The sequence below is a fragment of the Thamnophis sirtalis genome, unplaced genomic scaffold, assembly GCF_051295495.1.
Source record: "Thamnophis sirtalis isolate CommonGarterSnake01/CBP01778 unplaced genomic scaffold, rThaSir2_p1.2 scaffold_5, whole genome shotgun sequence".
Classification (NCBI taxonomy): Eukaryota; Metazoa; Chordata; class Lepidosauria; order Squamata; family Natricidae; genus Thamnophis; species Thamnophis sirtalis.
In genome coordinates, this window is record NW_028261385.1 from 140,013,007 (window position 1) to 140,036,272 (window position 23,266).

General features: G+C 38.1%; 1 protein-coding gene across 2 annotated transcripts in view; it reads left to right on the forward strand.

Moving 5' to 3' along the window:
- The window catches only part of NBAS (NBAS subunit of NRZ tethering complex), a 191,288-nt gene that overhangs the window by 148,290 nt on the left and 19,732 nt on the right, over nucleotides 1-23,266 (forward strand). For both annotated transcript variants that reach the window (XM_087716997.1, XM_087716998.1), the window contains 6 exons: nucleotides 760-1,094; nucleotides 5,576-5,797; nucleotides 7,261-7,463; nucleotides 8,761-8,850; nucleotides 14,579-14,774; nucleotides 19,364-19,503. In XM_087716997.1, the coding sequence (XP_087573123.1) occupies nucleotides 760-1,094; nucleotides 5,576-5,797; nucleotides 7,261-7,463; nucleotides 8,761-8,850; nucleotides 14,579-14,774; nucleotides 19,364-19,503 (1,186 nt within the window). The remainder of the gene's footprint in view (nucleotides 1-759; nucleotides 1,095-5,575; nucleotides 5,798-7,260; nucleotides 7,464-8,760; nucleotides 8,851-14,578; nucleotides 14,775-19,363; nucleotides 19,504-23,266) is intronic.

Sequence of the window (23,266 nt, forward strand, 5' to 3'; positions counted from 1 at the left end):
TTGTTGGAGGGCAATATGCTGACTCTGTAAAACAGTTAGAGAGAGCTGTAAAAGCACTATGAAGCAATATATAAGTCTAAGTGCTATTGCTATGGTGTACAACTAATGTCATGAAGTGGTTTTAATGAGGTTTTGGCCCCATTCCCACGCCTGCTTCATGTTCTAGCCAAAACGCACAAAAATATATTGAAGCCATTTTTATTCAGGATTCTCCCATGGGATTTATTTCTAAATAAACATGTATAGGAGTATGCCATTTAAGAGAGATTAATTAGAACATAATTCACCCACATCTATACCATTGATAAACTCCTCCATCCAGAGGTGCTTTAAAGACAAAATTTAGTACACATGAAAATGCTTTTTAGTGCCCTTTGAACATACTGATGGCTGGTAAGAATGTCATCATGTGTAATTTTGATCTAGGAGTGGTAGGAAGAGTGGTAAATTTATATCAGTTTATCCTGCTGTAACAACTTTAAAGATCATGAAGTGGGAGGTTAAATGAGTCTCCTCTTTGAGGCTTTTGATCTGCCTCCCACCTTTTCTCTCCCTACTTCTGTTATGCCTCTGTTAACATAATAACGTAATATTCCATGCCTTTAAATTGGGGAAAAGTATTTACTGTAATGCGATGAAAATTATGCACTGGTAATAGAATCCCAATACCCCTAAATCGGGCTTCGCATTTTATTTCAATTTCTAACATAGCTGATCCATAAGGACTGCTGCTCATATATTTTTTTTTTCTGCTAACAGGTCTTAATTATAAAAAACTAACGGAAGAAAACGCAGACCCTCTGGAAGCTTTGGATCCTATCCTCACAAGTCAAAATATTCTGCCGATTTCCAAGCTTGCTCCTAAAATCCCAGGAAAAGATGGGAGGTTACTGTCTCCTAGCTCTGTCTATGCTGCCTGGATTAAAAAATTGTTCTGGAACGGGGATTCCCATCTGATTAAAAGGGTTCCAGAAACCCCACCAGAATGGCTTCATGCTTATGACGTTTGTGCCAAATACTTCGACAGACTTTACCCAGGAGATATTATCAACTTTCTGGATGAAATTACTTTTTCTTCCAAGGCTGTCACCAAAGTAAGTATTATTTTATAACAGCGTTATGTGTACGCCTCCTTTTTATTAGCGCAAAAAGTGCCAAACATAGACAAAAATTGGGGTTTCTAAATAGTTGGACAAATATATGGAAAGTACCAAAGCAACCTATGGTTTAAAAAAATTAAGCATTTGAATGTTGTCAGGAAGAGGCTCCAATAACTTAAGCTATTGGATCCATCGAAGTTGGCAAAAAATAGGCTACTAAAATAGTTTATCAATGGTGTAGATGTGGGTGAATTATGTTCTAATTAATCTCCCTATACATGTTTATTTAGAGCCGAGGTGGTGCAGTGGTTAGAGTGCAGCACTGCAGGCCACTTCAGCTGACTGCTATCTGCAGTTCAGCGGTTCAAATCTCACCGGCTCAAGGTTGACTCAGCCTTCCATCCTTCCGAGGTGGGTGAAATGAGGACCCGGATTGTTGTTGGGGGCAATATGCTGACTCTGTAAACCGCTTAGAGAGAGCTGAAAGCCCTATGAAGCGGTATATAAGTCTTAACTGCTATTGCTATTGCTACTTATTTTCAAGAACTTCTGATTCTCAGGGAGTTTTTCCAAGCAAGTTGGCACTGTTCTCCTCTCTCTTTGGTCATTGGATCTCTGCATTATGATAATGGCCCTCATCTGGTGTGTGGCCAATCCCTGTGTGAGAGACAGAATCTCTCAATGGTTCTTTCACATATTTCTTTCTAATGTGGATCCCCAAAAGCAAGGCTGGTCAGTGCTAGATCTGACCCCTTATCTTGTACCTATGGTTTAATGGCATCTGAGACAGCTTTGACAAACTCCCATCATCTAACCCAGTGGTTCCCAAACTTGGCAACTTTAAGACTTGTGGACTTCAACTCCCAGAATTCTCCAACCAGAATTCTGGGAGTTGAAGTCCACAAGTCTTAAAGTTGCCAAGTTTGGGAACCACTGATCTAACCAATAGCCATGTTGCTTTTGGTTCATAGGAACTAGGCTCCAATATATCTGAAGGATGTCTGGTTTGGGAGTCCTGATCTGGAGAAAGTACAGGTAGTCCTCGACTTACAACCACACAACTGAGCCCCAAATTTCCATTGCTAAGTGAGACATTTTTTCCAGTAAAATTTGCCCCGCTTTACGACTTTTCTTGCCACAATTGTTAAGCGAATCCCTGTAGCTCTTCAGTTAGTCACACAGTTGTTAGATGAACCTGGCTTCCCCATTGACTTTGCTTGTCAGAAAGTCGCAAAGGGTGGCTGCATGAACCCCAGGACATTGCATCCGTCCTAAATACGAGTTGGTTGCCAAGCATCTTAAGTTTTGATCACATGACCCTGGGGGATACTGCAACGGTTGTAAGTGTGAAAACAGTTGCAAGCCATGTTTTTCAGTGCCGTTGTAACTTCAAATGATCACTAAATGAACTGTTGCAAGTGGAGTCTACCTTTATAAAGTGCTAATGGAAAGAATAGATTGGGAATTAATTTGTTTCTACAATACAGAACTTTGTTCAGTTAGAACTTAAATTAACTAGCACTAGCTTTGTAGTGAACAATATTATATTATTAAAGGGGCTTCTTTAATTTCACATGGGCCTTAGTGACAAGGAATTTATCACTAATTTATCAGCAGCACATGCCAGATTGAGAGTAACAATGGTGTAGCTGTGCAAGAGAGCTTTATCTGATTCAGACAATAGCACCCAGTGATCTTCACAGCATTTATTTCTGTCCCTAAGTCACATGTTAACTTAGCAACTATTTTGCTCAACAGTCTAGTCCTTGGAAAGGAACTTTGTCACTAAACAAGGAGTGGATGTATTTGGCATCAACAGCATTGTGCAAAATCATATGATAGTGCTTGCAACTTTAAAAAGCGTGTAGCTCCTGTATTAAACAATATAAATAGCTTATATGGGTATATGTGTACAGCAAATCACATTTTGAACAGATTATTCAACATGGGAATTAGTGAAAATCCATACATACGTAAACTGAAAACAATTATTTCCTTGGGAAGAAAAATCAATCTATTTTTCCATAAAAGAATTGGTAATTTCAGTGCAGAAATTAGAGCATGCTTTTAGAACATAAGTAAGGCAGATAGACAAATGTAGATAGAACAAAGTGAACTATTACTCAATATGTGGAGTCGTGAACAGTTGAAAGTCCTGACTGCAACTCTATTGGATTTAAAATAATAGAGATTACTTGCAAGCTATATTCAGTCTGAGCTTTTGAAAAAGGATAGCATCTCAAAAATGCTTTGAGCCATTACACAAAATTGTGATAAACGATTCTGAAGATGATCTCTTCCTTTTTGTCTTGTCTGACAAGAACTCTTAATAAGGAAAGCTACCAATTTGGAATTAAACAAAACAGTAGGATAAGGATCAGGAAAATTGCAGGGATTTCAGTCAGACTTGGTTAGCAAGGCTGGGATAGGCAATTTGTGGCTTTATGAATGTTGAAATTGTTAACTCAAGACTATATGGCATAAAGGTAAAGGTTCCCCTTGCACATATGTGCTAGTCACTCCCGACTCTAGGGGCGGTACTCATCTCCCTTTCAAAGCCAAAGAGCCAGCGCTGTCCGAAGACGTCTCTGTGGTCATGTGGCCGGCATGACTAAATGCCGAACACACATGGAATGCTGTTACCTTCCCACCAAAGGTGGTTCCTATTATTTCTACTTGCATTTTTACATGCTTTTGAACTGCTAGGTTGGCAGAAGCTGGAACAAGTAACGGGAGCTCACTCCGTTATACGGCACTAGGGATTCAAACCACCGAACTGCTGACCTTCTGATCGACAAGCTCAGCATCTTATTCACTGAGCCACCGCGTCCTTAACTATATGGCATACCTCCCACCAATGCAAAGATGTACATTTTTAGGATAATTTGGAAGAAAATTTTGACACCTTTAGTTTAAACTAGCCCTTAGTCTCACTATAGGTTGTATTAGCTGTAAGTGCTTGGAATTTTGGTTTTGCAAAATCTGGAAGACTACAGAACCCTGATTTTGGTTTAGCCCAAGATCTTAAGCCTGAGGTAGCATTTCAGGCGACGATTATCACAGTTCAAGCTACTGCTTGATCAAATTACAGCATATCGGACCAGATAATGCATCTGAAGGATTAAACAGCTCCTTTCTATAAAATTTAACTACTTTTAATCTTTATCAAATTCAATTAAACCTATAGCTGAGTAGGTGCACTTTTATTAATTTAGTTTATGCTGTAGCATTCAAAATAAATCAGGCTACAAAATGTCTTTTGTTGGGAGTTTTATTTGCTATGAAGAGTTAGACCTTAATTAGATATACAAATTTAACATAATTACAAAAGATCTTTTAGTGTAGTTTAGTGTAGTTAGTAGTCATGGGGACAATGCAAAATGTAGTATATTTTTCTAGATGAATTATGTTAGATAGATACTCTTAGATAATACATTCCTCTCAGTTTTGGAGAGTCAATAGTTTTCATTCTTTCAGAGAGGAAAAACAGAAAAATGCACATGTCAAGCAAGGAACATACATAAATATAATTATGTATATATATATATATATATTTCTCTACAATACTTGGAAATACTTTGTTTTAATTTTACAGTAAAAAATAAAGATATTTACTATATGATAGATATGACTAAATTTACTGCTTTACAGTCACCCATAATCTGTATGACCATTTAATGATATGTTATATGAATCCATGTAATTATAACCACGGCTAAAGAAACCATGGCTTGCATGATACATGAACTTAGATTGCTTACATTGAGAATTCTGAACTGTAAAAGTTTACTTGTGGATCAGTGAGGAAAAACTTTCTGCTTTTTAAAAGTCATCTGGAAGTGTTCCTTGACTGAGATACAGTTCTTTTTTTTTCCCTCCTGAGAAATTATTAATTGTCAGAGGTAGAGGAATCTGTAGCAACCAAACAGAGCAACATTATGAAAATCCCAATATGTAGGTGCTTGAAAACTCATTTTGGAGAAAGAATGGGATTGCTCAGTTCTTCTGCCTTCCTGTTTACTTGTTAATCCTTTTGTGCTCTTGACTTCAATACTATTTTAAGTGGAATACTTCAACTAATAGCTTCAGAGGCATTTGTCAAATGAGTTGAAGAATGGAGATTTCCACAGGCTATTATAAGGCAGGAAATAGTTTTGTCTCTGTGTGTTTTTAAATGTTTTTAAAAATTACATAATGGAATCATTCAAGAGAAGCTTAGGCATGAAAATAGAAATAGCATGGGATTAGACTTCGAAGGCAAAAGCTCTTTTCAGAAACAATTTTTTCTCTCTCTTGCTCATGTTCTGTTATATTTAACACATTCTGGTTCTTTACTAAAGGGAAAAAAAGAGGAAATATTTTAATCAATGTATATTATTCAGTTTCGGTATCCCCGATTCATGTGCATTCAATCACCACTTGTACTATAAATGCTAGTGACAATTTATGATGAATTGAGCATTATCTTTCCTCAGCTGTCAGTCGACTCCCGAGTAGAGATGACGAAGAGAGCCATAAAGTCGATGAAACATTCAGCTGAAAAAGCTGGGAAAAGGGCTTCTGAGGGGGATCTCACAGAAGGTGCAGTTCACAGGCAAATCACTTATGAAGATGTTTTGAATCATCTCCAGCAGTCCCTTGCACACCTGGAAACCCTTAGTCATCGTTTTATTTCTTACCTGAAAACCAGTGACCAGGTAGGTGAAAAAGATTTAGCAGAAACAAATCCAGATCGTGTATCATATACAGTAGAATCTCTGTGCACTAGTTTTCTAAATACATTTTCCTTCATCTAGGTTGGTTTCACTCTGTAAAAACATACCCTAAAAGTAGCCAGATTTAATTTCACGCTGAAATAATTCAGGTGGCAGAATCATAGTGTTTCACTTCTTTTTAAAACTTGGAAAGGTACTCCTCACTAAGGTTTATTGGGACCAGAATGTCTATCGCTAAGTGATAGTGATATTAAAGCTCAACATAACGTTGACTGCGTTGCTTAGTAGTGGCCAGTTCTGGCGCTCCCTGGTTACCATCTTTAAGTGAGGATCACGGGGGTCATTAAGGAAGGATCTTGTGATTGTAACACTCCACTTTCTGCCGGCTCCCCTGTTGAATTTGCTTGTGCGAAGCCAGCAGGGAAGGTTGCAAATTGGAATTACATGACTGTAGGGCGTTGCATTGGTTGGAAATCCAGACTGATTGCCAAGCTCCCAGATCATGATCATGTGTCCCTCAGGGTTCTGTGATAGGCAGAACTTCAAGAACCAATTGCAACTACCACTCATTCAGTACCTTCAAGTTTTAAGAGCCAAGGTGGCGCAGTGGTTAAATGCAGCACTGCAGGCTACTGCTAGATCAGCAGGTCAGCGGTTCAAATCTCACCGGCTCAGGGTTGACTCAGCCTTCCATCCTTCCGAGGTGGGTAAAATGAGGACCCGGATTGTTGGGGGCAATATGCTGACTCTCTGTAAACCGCTTAGAGAGGCCTGAAAGGCCTATGAAGCGGTATATAAGTCTAACTGCTAGTCTAACTGCTATTTAATGGTCAGTGAAGGAGTGATAATTAAAAGAGGATCACCTGTGAAGGTCAAATATACGTGTCCCCGGACAATGTTGCAAGATCCAATCTAGGTCAATGTATGTGTGTGTATGTGTATATTCCGGTAGAGGGAAGTTCCCTGAGTAGGGGCTCCAGCACGAGACCAAAAGCTTGGAAGAGTTAAACCTCTGGTCTCGGCGATCAACCCAGATTGGATCTTGCAGGATCATCTGCAATTATTTTTATTAGATAATACGATAGATTTGGACTCTGCAATAGTGTTGCTTGATGGTCATTTTTGTATTATTAATAAAATCATAAAGGTAAGGTGGAAAAGGAAGTTGTGGATATATTTTTTTTTACATACACAAAGTATAATACCATAAATATCCCTAAGGTAACCGTTAATGAGATTAATTTTACAAATTGCTTGGTGCAGTGGTGGGAATAATGATTTCTGTCATTATTTCTGTCACGATTGATTGGAATAAAGTTTGGAGCTTTTTGTTTTCATTGTCTCTGAAAAGGTTATTTCTAGGTTAGCAATGAAATCTGAATTTCGGAAAGAAATATTTGAGTTGTTATGACTTAAACTCACACTTAAATGGCTTCCCCTTATAGAAAATTCTGCAAGAATATGGCTATCAATATGATATATCCCGGTCAGAAAAGAAAAGAATCCACGAACAAGTTGTAACAATGTGCTTGGATGGACAACCTTTGAACATGATAAAAACATTACTGGACGTTGCTGTTGGAGATTTAGGACTTTCACCCAGGGATGTTGTTGAGACTGCTCTAATCAGAGTGATAGCTGCTTTGAGGCAAGTTAAATTATGCATTTCAGAACTTTTAAGAGTGTATCGTTAAATATAATTGAAATGGTATAATCTTATAACAATCTCTTTTTAAAAAGAGGACATATATATAATAGTACCATGTTCTCACCCCCCTCCTCCGTCCAGTAATGAATGCCAAGGCAAGCTTAACTGGAATATATTTTAATAGCAAGACACCAAGACCTCAGTGGCTGAAAGCCAAGCAGAACAAACAGATAAGGACTTTAGCAGCAACTCAGACAAACTCAGGCAGCAATAAACACAGGTAAGGCTTGGCAGCAATCCAGCCTGCCAAGCTCACAGTACTGTCCTCCGACATTCAATCCTGCGTTGACTTCTACAAAGAGGGGCGTGTGCACAAGTAGCTTTTTATAGTCTGGAGAGGAGCCTAATGACCACCAGCTGAGTACAATCACCTCCTGTAATTGCGTAATTGTTCCTGACGCCTAGTAGCTCTTCGATGGCGTGCATCCAGGAACAACTCACTACTGGCCTCCGGTTCACTCTCCCTTGTCTCCTCCCCACTGGTCCAAGGCTCAGGTGCCTCCTGGTGGCCAATCAGCCTCTCTGCGCCCCGCTCGGAGTCGGAACCCTGTCCAGGGTCCTCCACATCCTTCAGAGCCAACTCAGAGGGCCCCTCACTGTCGGAGTCTGGTGGCAGCTCCAACGGCTCCTGCTGGGCCACAACAGTACCATACGTTCCTTGCTTTGCTTTTGTTTTTGCTTTTGCAGAAAATCCAAATAGGCCCCTTGATGCCTTGATTCTTTAACATGCTTTCATATTAAGGTCTTTATACGTGTGGTTTGTTAATACTGATTAATGTGACAACTTTCCTGGCAAATGAAATAAAATACTTTTTATTATTAATTAGAGGGGATCTTGTGTCTTAATTTCTCTTTAAAACAAAAATTACTCTGGCAGTTACAAAAGCCAGTTATGAAAGTGGTGTTCAAAGCCAGTTTATGAAAGTTGAACTCATAATAGTACTAAATCAGGGCTTGTTTAAATGAGATTTATTGGACAAGTTCAAATGGGTTCATTCAGCTTACTTCCGGTAAGCCATAAATTGTTTGCAGATCCACAAATGGTTGGATTCACATACTACATTCAATTGAAACAAAGCAAACCAAACCAAATTAGGATAAACTTAGCGTATCTTTCGTGTGATTTTTACTTGTTTAGTGTTTGATAAGCAGCGTAGAATATTGATACACGTAGGACTCAAAAATCTCTGAAACATTGATTCCAAATAAGCATCTTTCTGTTTTACTCACTTGACAGTGAAGGGAGTGATCAGCATTCTTCTCAGAAAGATCATTTTCAGATACTGGAAGACATCGTTTCTGCTGTCCACGCAAGTGCTGAAAATGGGTAAGAGTTTTGAGAGTATAATGTGAAAATTGATTACAGTTGCTAAATAAGATTATGTATCAAATTTGAATTAATTGTAAAAACCTGAATTAATATAACAGTTTAGAAATGGTGCTGTGGAAATAACAACACCCCCCCCCCCCAACAAACAAACAAACAAAAAACCAGAAATGAGTTGTGGCAGACGAAATGAAACCAGTTTGAGAGCAGGACTGGAAACGCATGTCCCCCCAAGATATATCCAGTGTCCCTCCCCAGTGTGCCCCCCCCCAATGAGCTGCAGGGGTTCTGGGTCACCATGATAGCACCTTCTTCTGACTGATGGCAGAGGAAGTGGGAGGGGGGCGGGGGGAGCTCAGCAGAGGTTACTCAAGCTGGGGAGGGAAACAGGAAGGGAGGCAGGAAACATGAGACTGGACCACATTCACAGCACAAGGCAGAGCTGGAGGGGGGTGGGTGGGAGGGGGAGAGCCCATGAATGCTCCAAGCGAGGATGAACATGACGCTGGGTCACTGGAAGCCCCTTCTGCGGCGTTTGGGGGGAGGGGGGCTGTTGTGGTAAAACTCCTGGCCAGACCCTGGGAAACCAGCCTATATAGAGAGATAGAGATAGAGATAGAGATAGAGATAGAGATAGAGATAGAGATAGAGATAGAGATAGAGATAGAGATAGAGATAGATAGATAGATAGATAGATAGATAGATAGATAGATAGATGATAGATAGATAGATAGATAGATAGATAGATAGATAGATAGATAGATAGATAGATAGATTAGATAGATGATAGATAGATAGATAGATAGATAGATAGATAGATAGATAGATAGATAGATAGATAGATACTGTAGATAGATGATAGATAGATAGATAGATAGATAGATAGATAGATAGATAGATAGATAGATAGATAGATAGATAGATAGATAGATAGATAGATAGATAGATAGATAGATTAGATAGATACTGTAGATAGATGATAGATAGATAGATAGATAGATAGATAGATAGATAGATAGATAGATAGATAGATAGATAGATAGATGATAGGTAGATTAGATAGGTAGGTAGGTAGGTAGGTAGGTAGATAGATAGATATAGATATTGATATAGATATAGATATAGATATAGATATAGATATAGATGATATAGATATAGATATAGATATAGATATAGATATAGATATAGATATAGATATAGATATTATTTTTGTTCCTCTCTTGCATGCTATATTCAACTAAGCTTTTACTCATGCAGGTAGTCAGCAGATTTGAGATACTTTCTGGTTTTGTTCTCCATACTAATTTCCTACCAAATTTGAAATGCTTTCTTTACACATCCATATGTTTAAATTTCAGGTTCTCATTCTGTGCCCTACTCAGAAACCTGCAGCTCTATAGCTTTTTCTCAGGAATCTGTCCTTTTCACAGTACATACGCCCTACTATCCTTTCTCATTTCTCTAACATTGGGTTTTTTTTTAACCTCAAATATTTTTTATTCTCTCTCTTTCTCACTCTCTCTCTTTCTTGCTATCTTTTTTCCTTACGTAGTCCCAAATGTTTTGATGGAATCAGATAGTTCCATACCCACCAGTGGATCTGTAGCCTTTAAACTTCCACTTTATATATTTGGCAGCAAACTTTCTCAAATAGGCACCTCCTGCATCTATCTTGCTATAACTTGTCAACTCATTAGTTCCAAAAGAACCGCTACACTGTTTGTTATGCATACTGTTATTTTCCCCAGGGAAAAGCCCAATGAACCTAGTCACAAATCCATAATAAAACTCTAGTAGGAAGATAAATTTTGAAATACCAATATTACTATAATAAGGTCTTACGCTTGTATTCCGTGAAACATTATTTACCTTTGTATCCTTCAGATGTTGTAGGAACTAAATATAAATGGTTCCCTTCAGGAAGGGAAGGTAGAGTTATCTGAAAAATGAGCTTGCCTAACTTTTGAAACCAAGGCCTCAGATGCTTTCTTTTTAATTTATCAACTTTTTAATTTACATTCCAAATGTCACTTCCTCCAAAAACTCATTTCTAATTTAGCACCAGTTCTTTGAGAGATGGAATATAAAAAGAGTACATAGGCTAAATAAATTCTGAAGTTTTTATGAAATGAGAACTTAAACTGTCAGTTTATATTATTTCAGCATTTTCAGACAGGTTGAATCGGTGTCTTCTAGCTAGTATTATGTCCTCATCTGTCTTGTTAGAATGACTACAGTATTACTTCAAATATAAATCACATGCTACCTGCTGCTTCTTTTCGTTTGGAAAAAAAAAACAGTGTCAAGTTGAAATATTACCAGTGAATATAACAAGCATTATTTATACAAATAAAGATATACAGTCTTTTAGAACTAGCAAAATGGGTGGCGGCTGCCTGAGATGGACAGCGGTGGTTTTCCTGATAACTTGAATGTTGTAAGTCCTACAGCATCTTATTAAGGTTGTTTGATTGTGTGTGTCATCAAACCACAGATTTGTCATTCAACATGTAGTCTGTGTATTAGATCAATAGCAATAGCAGTTAGACTTATATACCGCTTCATAAGGCTTTCAGCCCTCTCTAAGGGGTTTACTGAGTCAGCGTATTGCCCCCAACAACAATCCGGGTCCTCATTTCACCCACCTCGGAAGGATGGAAGGCTGAGTCAACCCTGAGCCGGTGAGATTTGAACAGCCGAACTGCAGAACTGCAGTCAGCTGAAGTATCCTGCAGTTAACCACTGCGCCACCTCGGCTCAAGAAAAGTTATCTTACGATACTTCTTATGTAATGAAATAACAGGGTTTTTTTTACTTCAGTAGTCAGGAAACGCAACTATTATTAGTCTATTATTACTATCTAGTCAGTTATTTCTAGGGAACTTCCTTTTCTAACTTGCTTCCTTGTGTACTTATAAAATTAACAGAAAGTGCTTTTTATCTTTAGTCAGCTGCAATATTGTTATTCGTGTGACGTTTTGAAGGAACAGATCAGACTCAAATGGATTAACTCTAGCCCAGGAGAATAAGAGCAGCTGTTTGGAGAAAATGGGAAAGGTTAAATTAAAGCCTTTCCTCTCCAAAAAAAAAAAAAAAAAAAATTGAGAAGGAAGATATTAAAAGACTATTCCTAAAGGATTTGTGGGTGAATCAAATGTATTAAAAAGAAGCAGTGCCTCGTGATGTAGAAGAGTTATTGCTGAAGACAGGAGAAAGTAAAACTATTTTCTGCTCAATGTGGCTTGGTTCCAGGTTTGGGCAGGTAAACGGCAACAGTATGAAGCATATCTAGGAGGACAGGTGGGAAAAGCTTGCCACTTCAAAAGCTCACACATTGTAGTATGGATTAAGTACTGTATTTCCATCATATTTTAAGATAAAGATTGTGAATTAAAGAGGTTCATGCAAGAATTAAGTGCAGGTTTACCATATTTTTTGGCGTATAAGATGCTCCAAAGATACACCTAGCTTTTGGGGAGGAAAACAAGGGGGGGGGGAGTATGCCTCTACCTCCCAACAAGTTGCCTCCTTGCAGCAAACAGTACAGACGAAATACACTGTTTGTGGTGTTACATTTCAGACAATACTTGTACAGATGCTGTTAAAATCGATGTGGCTTTCTGGAAGTATACTTTATTCTCTGCTATTTAAAAAAAAAGATACAATAGCATTGGGCCTCTTCAGATCAAGCATTTATTTTAAAAAGCTTCTTCATTTTGTTAAGTTGTCTGGAACAATAATAAAGCAGTCTTTTAAAAACAAGTCTAATAATTTGAACATTCTGTAGGCATTTATAGTTATTGACTTACCTCCTTACAGCAAACAGCCTGTTTCAGTTTAGCCTGATTAGAAGGGGAAAAAATCTGCCTCCTAGCATTTTGCCTCCTTGCAGCAAACAGCAAGTTTCACTTTCAATTTCAGCATGGGCCTCCCAATGATCAGCTGTTTCAGGCTGCAGGGATTGCCATAGCCTATTGCCTCCTCTGCAAGCCCCATTTCCCCATTTGTTACGAGGAGGTAAATTGCTGGGAGGCAAAGGGTGGGGCCGGTGGGTGGGCAGAGCTACATTTGGTGTATAAGACGCGCCCAAATTTTCACTCTCTTAGGGGGGGAAAAGGTGTGCCTTGTACTCCAAAAATACAGTACATTGCAAACAGGGGCGGGTTTCTCGCCCCGTTCCAACCGGTTCGGTTGGAACGGGGCCGGCGGCGTCCTCGTGCACGCGCGCGGTGCACGCATGCATACTAGCGTCTGCGTGACGCTCCAGCTGCTCCTGGAGGATCGCGCAGGCGCTGTATGCATCCTGCGCATGCGTGGAAGCGCAGAACTCGTCAAAACCGGGTAAGGACCGCGGGCGGGCGGGCGCACCCTTCACCGTTCCCGGAAGTTACTTACTTCCGGGTTCGGCGACCAACCGGTTCGCAGGGACCGCCGCGAACCGGTTGAAACCCACCCCTGATTGCTAAAAGCTAAAAACCAAAAGTAAACTAGATGTTTGAGGGGAAAAGAGTGGGGGTTAATTACTCCCAAATTCTTCTCCAAGTATATAGTTACTTTGGAGGAATCTGAGGAGCAGTAGAGATGCAACTTGAGTTGACTGCAAAGTAGAACATTAGGCCTGTTGGAAATAAACATAAATCAACAAGTTGACTATTTTCTTGGGCTAAAATCCTGATTTCTCCCACAAGTATACCTTAAATCACAGATTGGCAACAACTTGATCTAAAACTTCTTAGAAAGAAGCATTGCAAAATGAACTAAATCAGGAACATTACAAATGGGAGTCCTGGTAGAAAATGTTACAATTTGGCAGGAGCAACTTTCAAAGTTTCGCTTTCTAAATGAATAAATAACAATTTAAAGAAAGACAGACAATGAAGGGCCTTGAGAAGGCTAAATATTCACATCGATAATTTAATTACTGTGGCTTTCTCCTTTCTTTTATTCTAATTGTCCATTTTACTTCTTCAAAAATTCAGCTTTGTTTTGTTTTCTGTTTTTGTCAATCAGCAAAAAAGTACAGATACCTACTTTTTATATTCTGCAGTTTTGGGCATTTAACTATATAAATATTGTTTTAAGAACTGAACAAGTATTAAAGTTCAGATTTTCTCTAGTGACAAGAAAGGCATAGTCTCCTTTGATTGGGTAATCAGAATGCTACTTAATTTTCCTGACCAATAGTTAACATGGATTGTGTTATATGAAAAATAGCCATAAGAAGATGTTAAAATAATTTCCTTGGAAATGAATGCCTTTAAAAACACCCAAAACTGGCAAAATAAAAGTGTATAATAATGCAAATTTCTAATAGTATGTAACAATAGATCTGCTGAAAATATTGAACAGGAAATCTTCGGTTGTTCCTGACGAGTCAGTTGGTTTCTGGGAAATACTTTGCTTCTGTTAGGATATTCTGCTTTATCAACTTAAGTTTTGAATTAATTTATCAACTGCTTATAAATAAGTGCTAAGGATAATTTTAAAATAGATATAAGATTGTCTGCTATCTATTGATAGTTTTTAGGTTAGCTACTTCATTGTTTAATTCCTGAATATTCTCGCCTGCCGCTCACGTAGAACCATCACCCCACCCCCGCCAGTTCGCTAAGTCAGAGAGGCTGGAGACCGCTATCTTAAGTCAAGAAGGATCTGAATGGAATTTGTTAATGGAATACGATTAAATGAAAACCGATAATAACTGAAGTGTTTCTTGATTTGATTGTAGCGAGAATATGGTGTCTTCAGATGACTTGTTGGCTTGGCTTAGGCCCTACTGTGGAGATGATTCTTTACCAGTGAAGCCTCGCATAAGAGTGCTGCAGATTTTGGAGCAAGCTTTTCACCTAAGCGACGAGGATAGCAAACTGCTTATACTGTTTAGAACACAAGCTGTTCTCAAAGCCTATTGGCCCCAGACTCAGGTAGGCAATCTCATATGGCAATGATTCTTCTTTACTAATAGACAAGTTATTTACGAAACAGTTGTTGCTAGACCTTCATTGATTATTTAGGCCATACAGAGCACTTATGAGTTTCTTCTCAATTCTGTTAAACAGGAGGTTGTTTGTACTAAATATTTTGTTTTTCACTTAAACCAATAAATATCTAGAGTGATTTTTCATTTTCTAATTCCTGTTCTTCGTTAATGGGTTTTAATAAAATTAAAATTAAACCTGTAAATTAAGACATAGCTCTTGAGCATATAGCATGAAAATAAGTCAAAATTAAGTATACATTATTAAAATTGCATATGGTTCTCAGAAAGCAGGAAAAGTTAGTGAGTACAAGGGTTTTCTTATCAACTGAATTATTATTTCCTTTTTTTCTTGTCTTTTATAATACTTAAAAAGCATTTCTCTTAAGTAGCTCAGTTCCGGGTTATTACATGGGTACATCCACATAGGTTTCTTGATAACAAGAATATGTTTTTCATTGTTTTTCATTGCCTTCTTCCAGGATGTTTTTCTTTAAAAATTATGTGACTCTAGACCAGAGGTGGGTTCCTACCAGTTCGCACCTATTCGGTAGAACCGGTTCATCAAATCTACGGAACCGGTTCGAAGAGGTTCCACCAGTGGACCCAGAAAGCAGGCCACACCTACAGAAGAGGTTCCAAAAATTTTTGAAACCCAGCACTGCCAAGGATCTTGTAACTTGACAGCTTTAAGACTTATATGCTTCAATGGCAGAGTTTCTGAATAGCTACTTGGACCGACCTAAGTACTAATTCATAATTTCATATCCGGTCACATGGGCGGCAAGCCACTCCCATCCAGTCACATAGGTGGCAAGCCACTCCCACAAAGGAGGCCACACCCACAGAGTAGGTTCCGACAATTTTTGAAACCCACCACTGCTCTAGACAGTAGAATAATTACTTCCCATCCAAGTGTTCATCGGCTCTTGTGTTGGTTTTTTGTTTTTTTTTGTGATCAATCAAAGTTGGTTAAACTAACTTTGGCTAGGATACAAATAAATCTGCCATTGATTTGAGGTATGCTGGGCTTACTTCAGTTACCCTATTACTGTAGGATAGCAATTGAAGCATTCAGTGTTAATGGCATTTTGCAACATAACGTTTCCTACCGTGTTATATGTAGTCCCTGGTTTCATTTTGAATTATGAAATGATATTTGTGTTTCCCCCTTGAATTAACTGGATTTGTTTTCACTGACACTATTCTATTGGCAAATAAATGCCTAGGCAAAGTTTATATTGTTTTATTACACCTATTTCTAATTCTTACTTGTGTGATCTAAACTGCATAGGAACACAACAAATTAAGATATTAAAAAAAAACAAATTAGCAATTGGCTGAGATAAGAGTGACAGTAAATAGGAATGAAATAAACTGAATGAAATAAATTTCATGATGGCTGAATGATGAAGTACGTTGAGATCCTACCCAACATTTCTTCCCTCCTCCATCCCCAAGGGAAAATTAGACAATTCAGATCAGAACAACAGAATACAGGGTTGGAAGGGACCTTGGAGGTCTTCTAGTCCAACCCCCTGCACAAGCAGCGGACCTTATATCATTCCAGGCAAGTGGCTGTCCTATCTCTTCTTAAAAGCCACCAGTGATACCATATATATCATGTATGGTCTATGGGTGATTCTGGATCTGTAAACACAATTGTTCATACATTTTACCTAGAAGATATTTCAGGTCAGCTTTTAGCTTATATTCTCTCACCAGCAGGGAGGGGAAAAGAAAAGTTCCTTAAAAGAAGTAGTGAAAAGGGTAGCAAATGGCAGATTTTGGTCATTTTGCCCTGCTTGTTGTAGACATTGGTTTACTCTCTTGGAGAAAATAGGATCACACTGTAATTTTTATATATGTAATAGCATACACTGAACTTCATGTTGAGAAGCCATTACAAGAGAAATTACTGTACTCCAGCTAAGATGCTTAGAACGTTGATGTGTAATTTATCTAAGTTACAGTAGAGGAATATGAGCTAAGTCAAGAAGAACAAGTAATTTATCCTATTATGAGTTTCTTCTCGGGGGAAAAAAGTAGCATAATCATTTAACAATCAGTACCCTCCATTTCAAGATCATTTTTGATGAAGCAAAGAGCCACTGCTTTTCTATGAGTTCATAATGACACATACATAATTGTGTGTGTAAATCAAGGAAATCTCAGTGGGAGAACAAAATATATTGAATCAGTGGAGGAATTTCATTCCATTTTCATCTTTTGATTGTAACACAGTACCTGAAGATAAAAAGCATATGTTATCTTTGACTTGTTTTCAAGGAGCCTTCTCTTGTGAATAGATATGAATTTAATAGATTTTTTACTAGAATTTCATTGGGCTTGAGAATGTATTGTAGCAATTAGAATCTTCTCTCAAGTGTCTTGTTTGTAATTCTGCTTTTAAGGCTGTAGTAATTCAGATTCACATTGCAGTGAGGAACTGAATAGTAGAGAAATACATTTACAAATTGAATTAATCAGCATGGGGTTTGCTAAGATACAAATAAATCTGCCATTGATTTGAGGTTTGGCTAGTATGAACAGATAATTTTATGGTGTTTAACAAATGGATATAGTTAATTTAAATTTCCAGAAAAGAAAACGCTTGGCTTCCTTGTATCATATGCTTCAGCAGCCCTGTTTCCTAAACTCATTTAAAGATAATTCTTTTAAATGCTGATAGTGCTTATCAAAATTAGTATTTCAATAGTATCATTATGGACAAAGTCCTCTAGAATCAGATCTGGTATCAAGTATTACAGAATTTACATTGAGATGAAAAAAAATGTAAATGAGAAATAACATTGTGTCAACATTTTAGCCTTTTTCAGTTTGAATATTTATTATAAATATTTATCTTTATAAATATAAATAATATTTATTATTATAAGACATTTGTTGAAAAGGTGTATGTATTCCTGTATTAATTATAGCAGAGAATGTTCAGTAATGATCAAATATCTGACAAATCAGTATTTATTATTTGCTTTTTGGTACAGGTGTTTATAACATATTCTCATGACAATAATATTCATATTTCCAGCTTTTTAAAGAAATTATTTTTGAATTAATTATCAACTTTCTTGTCAGATTTCACTATTTTTAACAGCTTTTTTCTCTTAATTTATATTATATATATATGAGTTTTATTTTGATATGTAACTTGATGATTTTAAAAAAAACCTTTTATGCATAAATCAAAAAATCCTGTAGCATGCTTTCTATTAATATGACCTTTTTTAAGGGAAATAGTTGGAGTTTTTATATATGAATTGAAGTTCAGCTTCTAATAAATCCAAATCCAAAAATAACTATGGAATTGGAAGAACTATAAAAAGATCAAGGACTTCATTTTTATTTACTTTTCCACATTTTTTTTTCTATGCAATCACTTTGCTAATAGGGATGAGGATAGAAGGCCCTTCCCTTATCTGAAGCCCCTTCCCACCTTCCTTATAAAATCCCTTCAAAATCAAAAGCTGGGAATGGTCTTGCTTGCTATCAGAAGGGGGCAACATGTTTGTGGCATAGGTGTCAAACTTGATTGCATCACATGACGGATCATGACATATCACAATTTTATCCGACCTTTGCTGAGAGGTGGGGTGGGCGTGGCCTGCATGGCACGTATCCAGCCCGTAGGCCTCCAGTTTGACTGACTTGTTTAAGAGAAGTTAGGTACTAAGAATAAAATTTCTTATGCTAAAAAAAAGCAGAATTCTATACCTTGGGAAATCTATTCACATCAAGTATTTATGCACTGCCCAGGATCACTTTAGGTGAGATGAGCAGTTTTATAAATTTGATTGATAAGTAAAAAAAAGACTTAACCGTTTTGAATTAAAAGCATCTCTGCTAGCAGAAATGGGAGAATAAAGAATGACGGATACTCTTAAGTGAGATGAACTGCCGAATCAGTATTAAGTACCATGGAAGCATATTACTCGAATCTATTACCCAATTCCTTCTAGAGCAGGAATTTGGGTGGCATGAAGCAGATAAACAGTCTTATGACTATTAAACCAAGCAAGACGAGACAAGAATTTAGTTGCCCCCTGGGAGCTAGAGAAAGCCCCATTATACAAAGATTCCCTAAGCTTCTCTGCTTGTCACCAATCTCTTCAAGCTAATTCCATTATTCCTGTGGTTTTGCTCTATCCTCCTTCATGCTTCCATCCGTTACTGAAACCAGGAGATCTTGCAGGAGATATTTGAACTGTGAAAGTATGTGTTTCATATTCCTATTTGGGTTTGTAAGAAAATGTGTAAAAAATAAAGCAAAACATTTCCAAAATATGTTGCCAAAAAAAAACTACAGGAACTAGTCCATGCAGTTGCCTGGATTAAACATTGACTTGACGGGAATAAACAAACCCGATTTAACACAAGAATATCTCTTGTTTCTTTGTTTGTTTTTGTTTAATATGCCACCAATTTAACTGTCTAAGCAATTAATATTTGGATAATTATGTTATCTACTCTTACCTTGTATTTATCGTGAGCTGCTGCTTTTCCTGAATTTATTAGGTGGAAATAACAGAGATTGAAAATGAAGAAAAAAGGTACTTTCTCTTCATGAAACTCCTGGAAAATAGCAGGAAACACGAAGAATTCCAGCATTTAGTGATGCTCCTGCAAGCTTGGCCTCCTATGAAAAGCCCAGATTTGTAAGTTATTTCTTTTGCACTTTAACATAAGCCAAAAAATACCTTTGGGAATTTTAAAGTAGATCTTCTCCTAGTGTTAATTCTGAGTGTACTTTCCATTTGTTAAGAAAAAAAAAATGTTTGTAGAATTCCCTTGTTATTTTTAAGTGGTAAGAAACTGGCACTTTGAGTGAGTGGTTGATTGATGGTATTTCTAGGCCACCCCAATTCTGAAAGACTTTTTTTGCTGTTTTTGAAGTGCAAAAAAACACAATATATTTTCTCATAGAGTCCATGAACCTATTCGTGATGATTGATTGATTGATTGATTGATTGATTGATCATTGACCAACAAAATTCAAGTTAAAATGCATAGATATTTTCTGAAAGATTAATAGAAATTAATAAAATGGTGCAGACTTTTCAAAATTATACATACACATGTGTGTGTGTATGTGTGTGTGTGTACACATATACATATACATGTACACATTTGAGTGGCTTAAGCTATGAACTGTAGGTGACAATGGTATTCAGTTGTTATTGCTAATACAGCCCAACTTCAAAGGAACACTTCACCAAATAGAACATACTAGCAATAGCAGTTAGACTTATATACCGCTTCATAGGGCTTTCAGCCCTCTCTAAGCGGTTTACAGAGTCAGCATATCGCCCCCAACAACAATCTGGGTCCTCATTTCACCCACCTCGGAAGGATGGAAGGCTGAGTCAACCTTGAGCCGGTGAGATTAGAACTGCTGAACTGCAGATAACAGTCAGCTGAAGTGGCCTGCAGTACTGCACCCTAACCACTGCGCCACCTCGGCGCAGGTCTAAACTTGCATACAGATTCACATGAGCAACAATAGAACAGGGATACTAACATGAGAATCAGAGACCGCATGTGTACCCAACATTATGTTTCAACAGCCCCATCATGCACTCCACCCCCTCAACAATTTGACACAGATGATTAGCGAATCTTCACATGTTCTTCCTCTGATATTTGGCATCATTTGCCCCTCTGGAACAAACATAGAACAAACTAGCCAAAACTTTTCACAAAATGATTAATGAACATGAAATTTGACTCAAAGGGTATATCAGAGTGTTTCAGCCTTCCAGGACATTCCATCTTGAAAGGGGGAAAAACTGTTAACAACAGAATTCAGTGAGAGATTGTTAAATATCAAAAAATGTCAGGCTACCTTTGAAGATCTCAACTAACACAATGGGTTTATTTAGTACCACAAACCAACATTCAAAATGAGTCTAATAGTCTTAAAGCATCTTTTCTAATTAACAAAGTGTTTTAAAAGGCACAAGCTATCATGACCTATTTCTTGCTTGGATAGAGTAGCTAGGATTTGCAATGGGATGAAATGAATGGGGAAGGAAGGAGAAAAACAGGTTGGTTGTGCAGATGGAGGTTGCATGAAAGACAGGTTAAAATTTATCAATTAAAAAACATTGCATTTGTTAAGACCTTCAGAGATAGCCTAAAACTTTTGGATGTACAATCTCTTGCTCAACCACGTTGTTAAAATCTCTTTTTTTCCCAAAAATTTATTTTGTAATCCACAATAGAATGTCCTGGATTATGGAATGCCCATTTGATGCAGTGGGCAGGAACTACTGAAAGCTTATGCCTGTTAATTAAAAAAGGATGCTACCAGAATCTTTCTGATTTTTGGTTACCATAGGCTAACATAGCTGTCCTTCTATAATGTTTCCTTTAATCAGAATATTTGATACATATTTTGTTCTGATGGAATATGGAAGATTGATCCATTAGGTTGGGAGTCCATCCAAGCTGTACATTTCAGCGAAATGTTCTGAGTTGGCCTGCTTTGTTCCAAGACTGAAATGAAATATATTTTGTGCACTTTTGTGTATATTTGACCTTTATAAAGCATTGATGTACACTTAGAAATCCCTGAGAACAAAATTTGAATTTAGTAGGAAAAATGCTGCATTGAGAAATAGGGGGTTTTTTTACATTTATTTTCTTCTTTCATCAGATTCCTCTCTTGCCTTTCAAATTAAGCTATGCATATACCCACTTGCCACTTAGACTTATATACCGCTTTACAGTGCTTTTTCAGCCTTCTCTAAGCGGTTTACAGAGTCAGCCTATTGCCCCCAACAATGTGGGTCCTCATTTTACCGACCTTGGAAGGATGGAAGGCTGAGTCAGCCTTGAATCTGGTGAGATTTGAACTGCCAAATTGCCAGCAGCTGGCTGTCAGCAGAAGTAGCCTGCAGGACTCCACTCTAATCACTGTGGCTTGTGGCTATATATGGATTTTTTATATGGATAAAATATCCAGCATGCTTAGATCTATGGTGTTTTTAAACAATCCATTATGCCATAATTTCATTGTTTTCCTTTTCAAAAGAAAACTAAGAATTTCTGGCTGCAATTGGGGAGGGTTATAGTATAGAACTACTCCTATCTGCCTAGCTTTAAAAATCTCCTAGTATGTTCCTTTTTGATCCATTTATTCTGAGTAAATTGATTGAAGAATAAAGGGGGGGGGAGAGAGAGCACTTTACAAGTGTAAAGAATAAAATTGTTTTCTTCTCTTTCTAGCCACTGAGCCATGTAAAACTGAGCACTAGTTGTCTCTTGACAACTCAGAAAATGAACTTTTGTAATCTGAGTTCCTCTAATGACAAATGACAACTGTTTTGGTTTTGCTTGATAATATTCCCCTGAGCTATGGAGTTTTATATTGTTCCTTGGATTTATTTTCAAGACAGTTTTCCTATCAAAATATGGTCTGGAAAATTTGTTGGGTCAGACTGGTGGGGCCACAGGGCAAAAGTAAAAAAAAAGTTCTACTGTATAAGTATATTTTGGGTCATGAAATGTTGGCTCTTCAGTTGATTTTTGGCCAAAAAGAAAAAAGGAAACCAAACCCCACTTAGGGTGCCGTCAGCCAGACAGTGTTGGCTAGTGACCCCCAGGGGGAGAGCCTTCTCTGTGGGAGCCCCTTCCCTCTGGAATGAGCTGCCCCCGGAGCTTTGTATAATCCCCGACCTCCAGTCCTTCCGACGCGCCCTAAAAAGTTGGCTTTTCCAGCAAGCCAGCCTGGGCCTGAACAAAACAAAATAGATTATTGATTATTGTTAATTTTAATCATTTTTTTTTTAAATGTTATTGTTAATCTTAATTGGGTTTGTTTTGGATATTCTATTTATTTTTTTAAACTTTTGTAATATGTGGTTTTTTTTTAATGTTGTATGCCGCCCTGAGTCCTTGGGAGAAGGGCAGCATATAAATCCAATAAACCAAACCAAATCAACCAAACCAAAACTGCCCTATGTAACTATCCAAACTATCCGTAGGGAGGAGGAACCGACCAGGTGGTTCCGCCCCAGGCGACTTATGGACCCTTTGAGGTTCCAGACGGAGCTTGGGGTAATTCCCGACACTCTCGCCCGCAGTTCGGCGGAGACTCTGGTTGCCGCCTGGCATTCGGCGGCGTCGGAGTCTCTTGACCGGATTGCGCCACTACGGCCCCTCCGGGTCAGCGGATCCCGGAGACCTCCTTGGTTCACCGAGGAGCTCCGGGAGAAGAAGCGCCGGAGGAGACGCCTAGAGCACCTGTGGAGGTCCGATAAGTCCGAGGAGAACCGAGCACTTTTGACTACCTGCACCAAGGATTACATCCGGGCACTAAGAGTTGCCAAAAGAACGCATATCTCCGCCTTGGTAGCGTCCGCCGAGTCACGCCCAGCCGCCCTGTTTAGGATCACCCGCTCCCTCCTTAATAGGAGG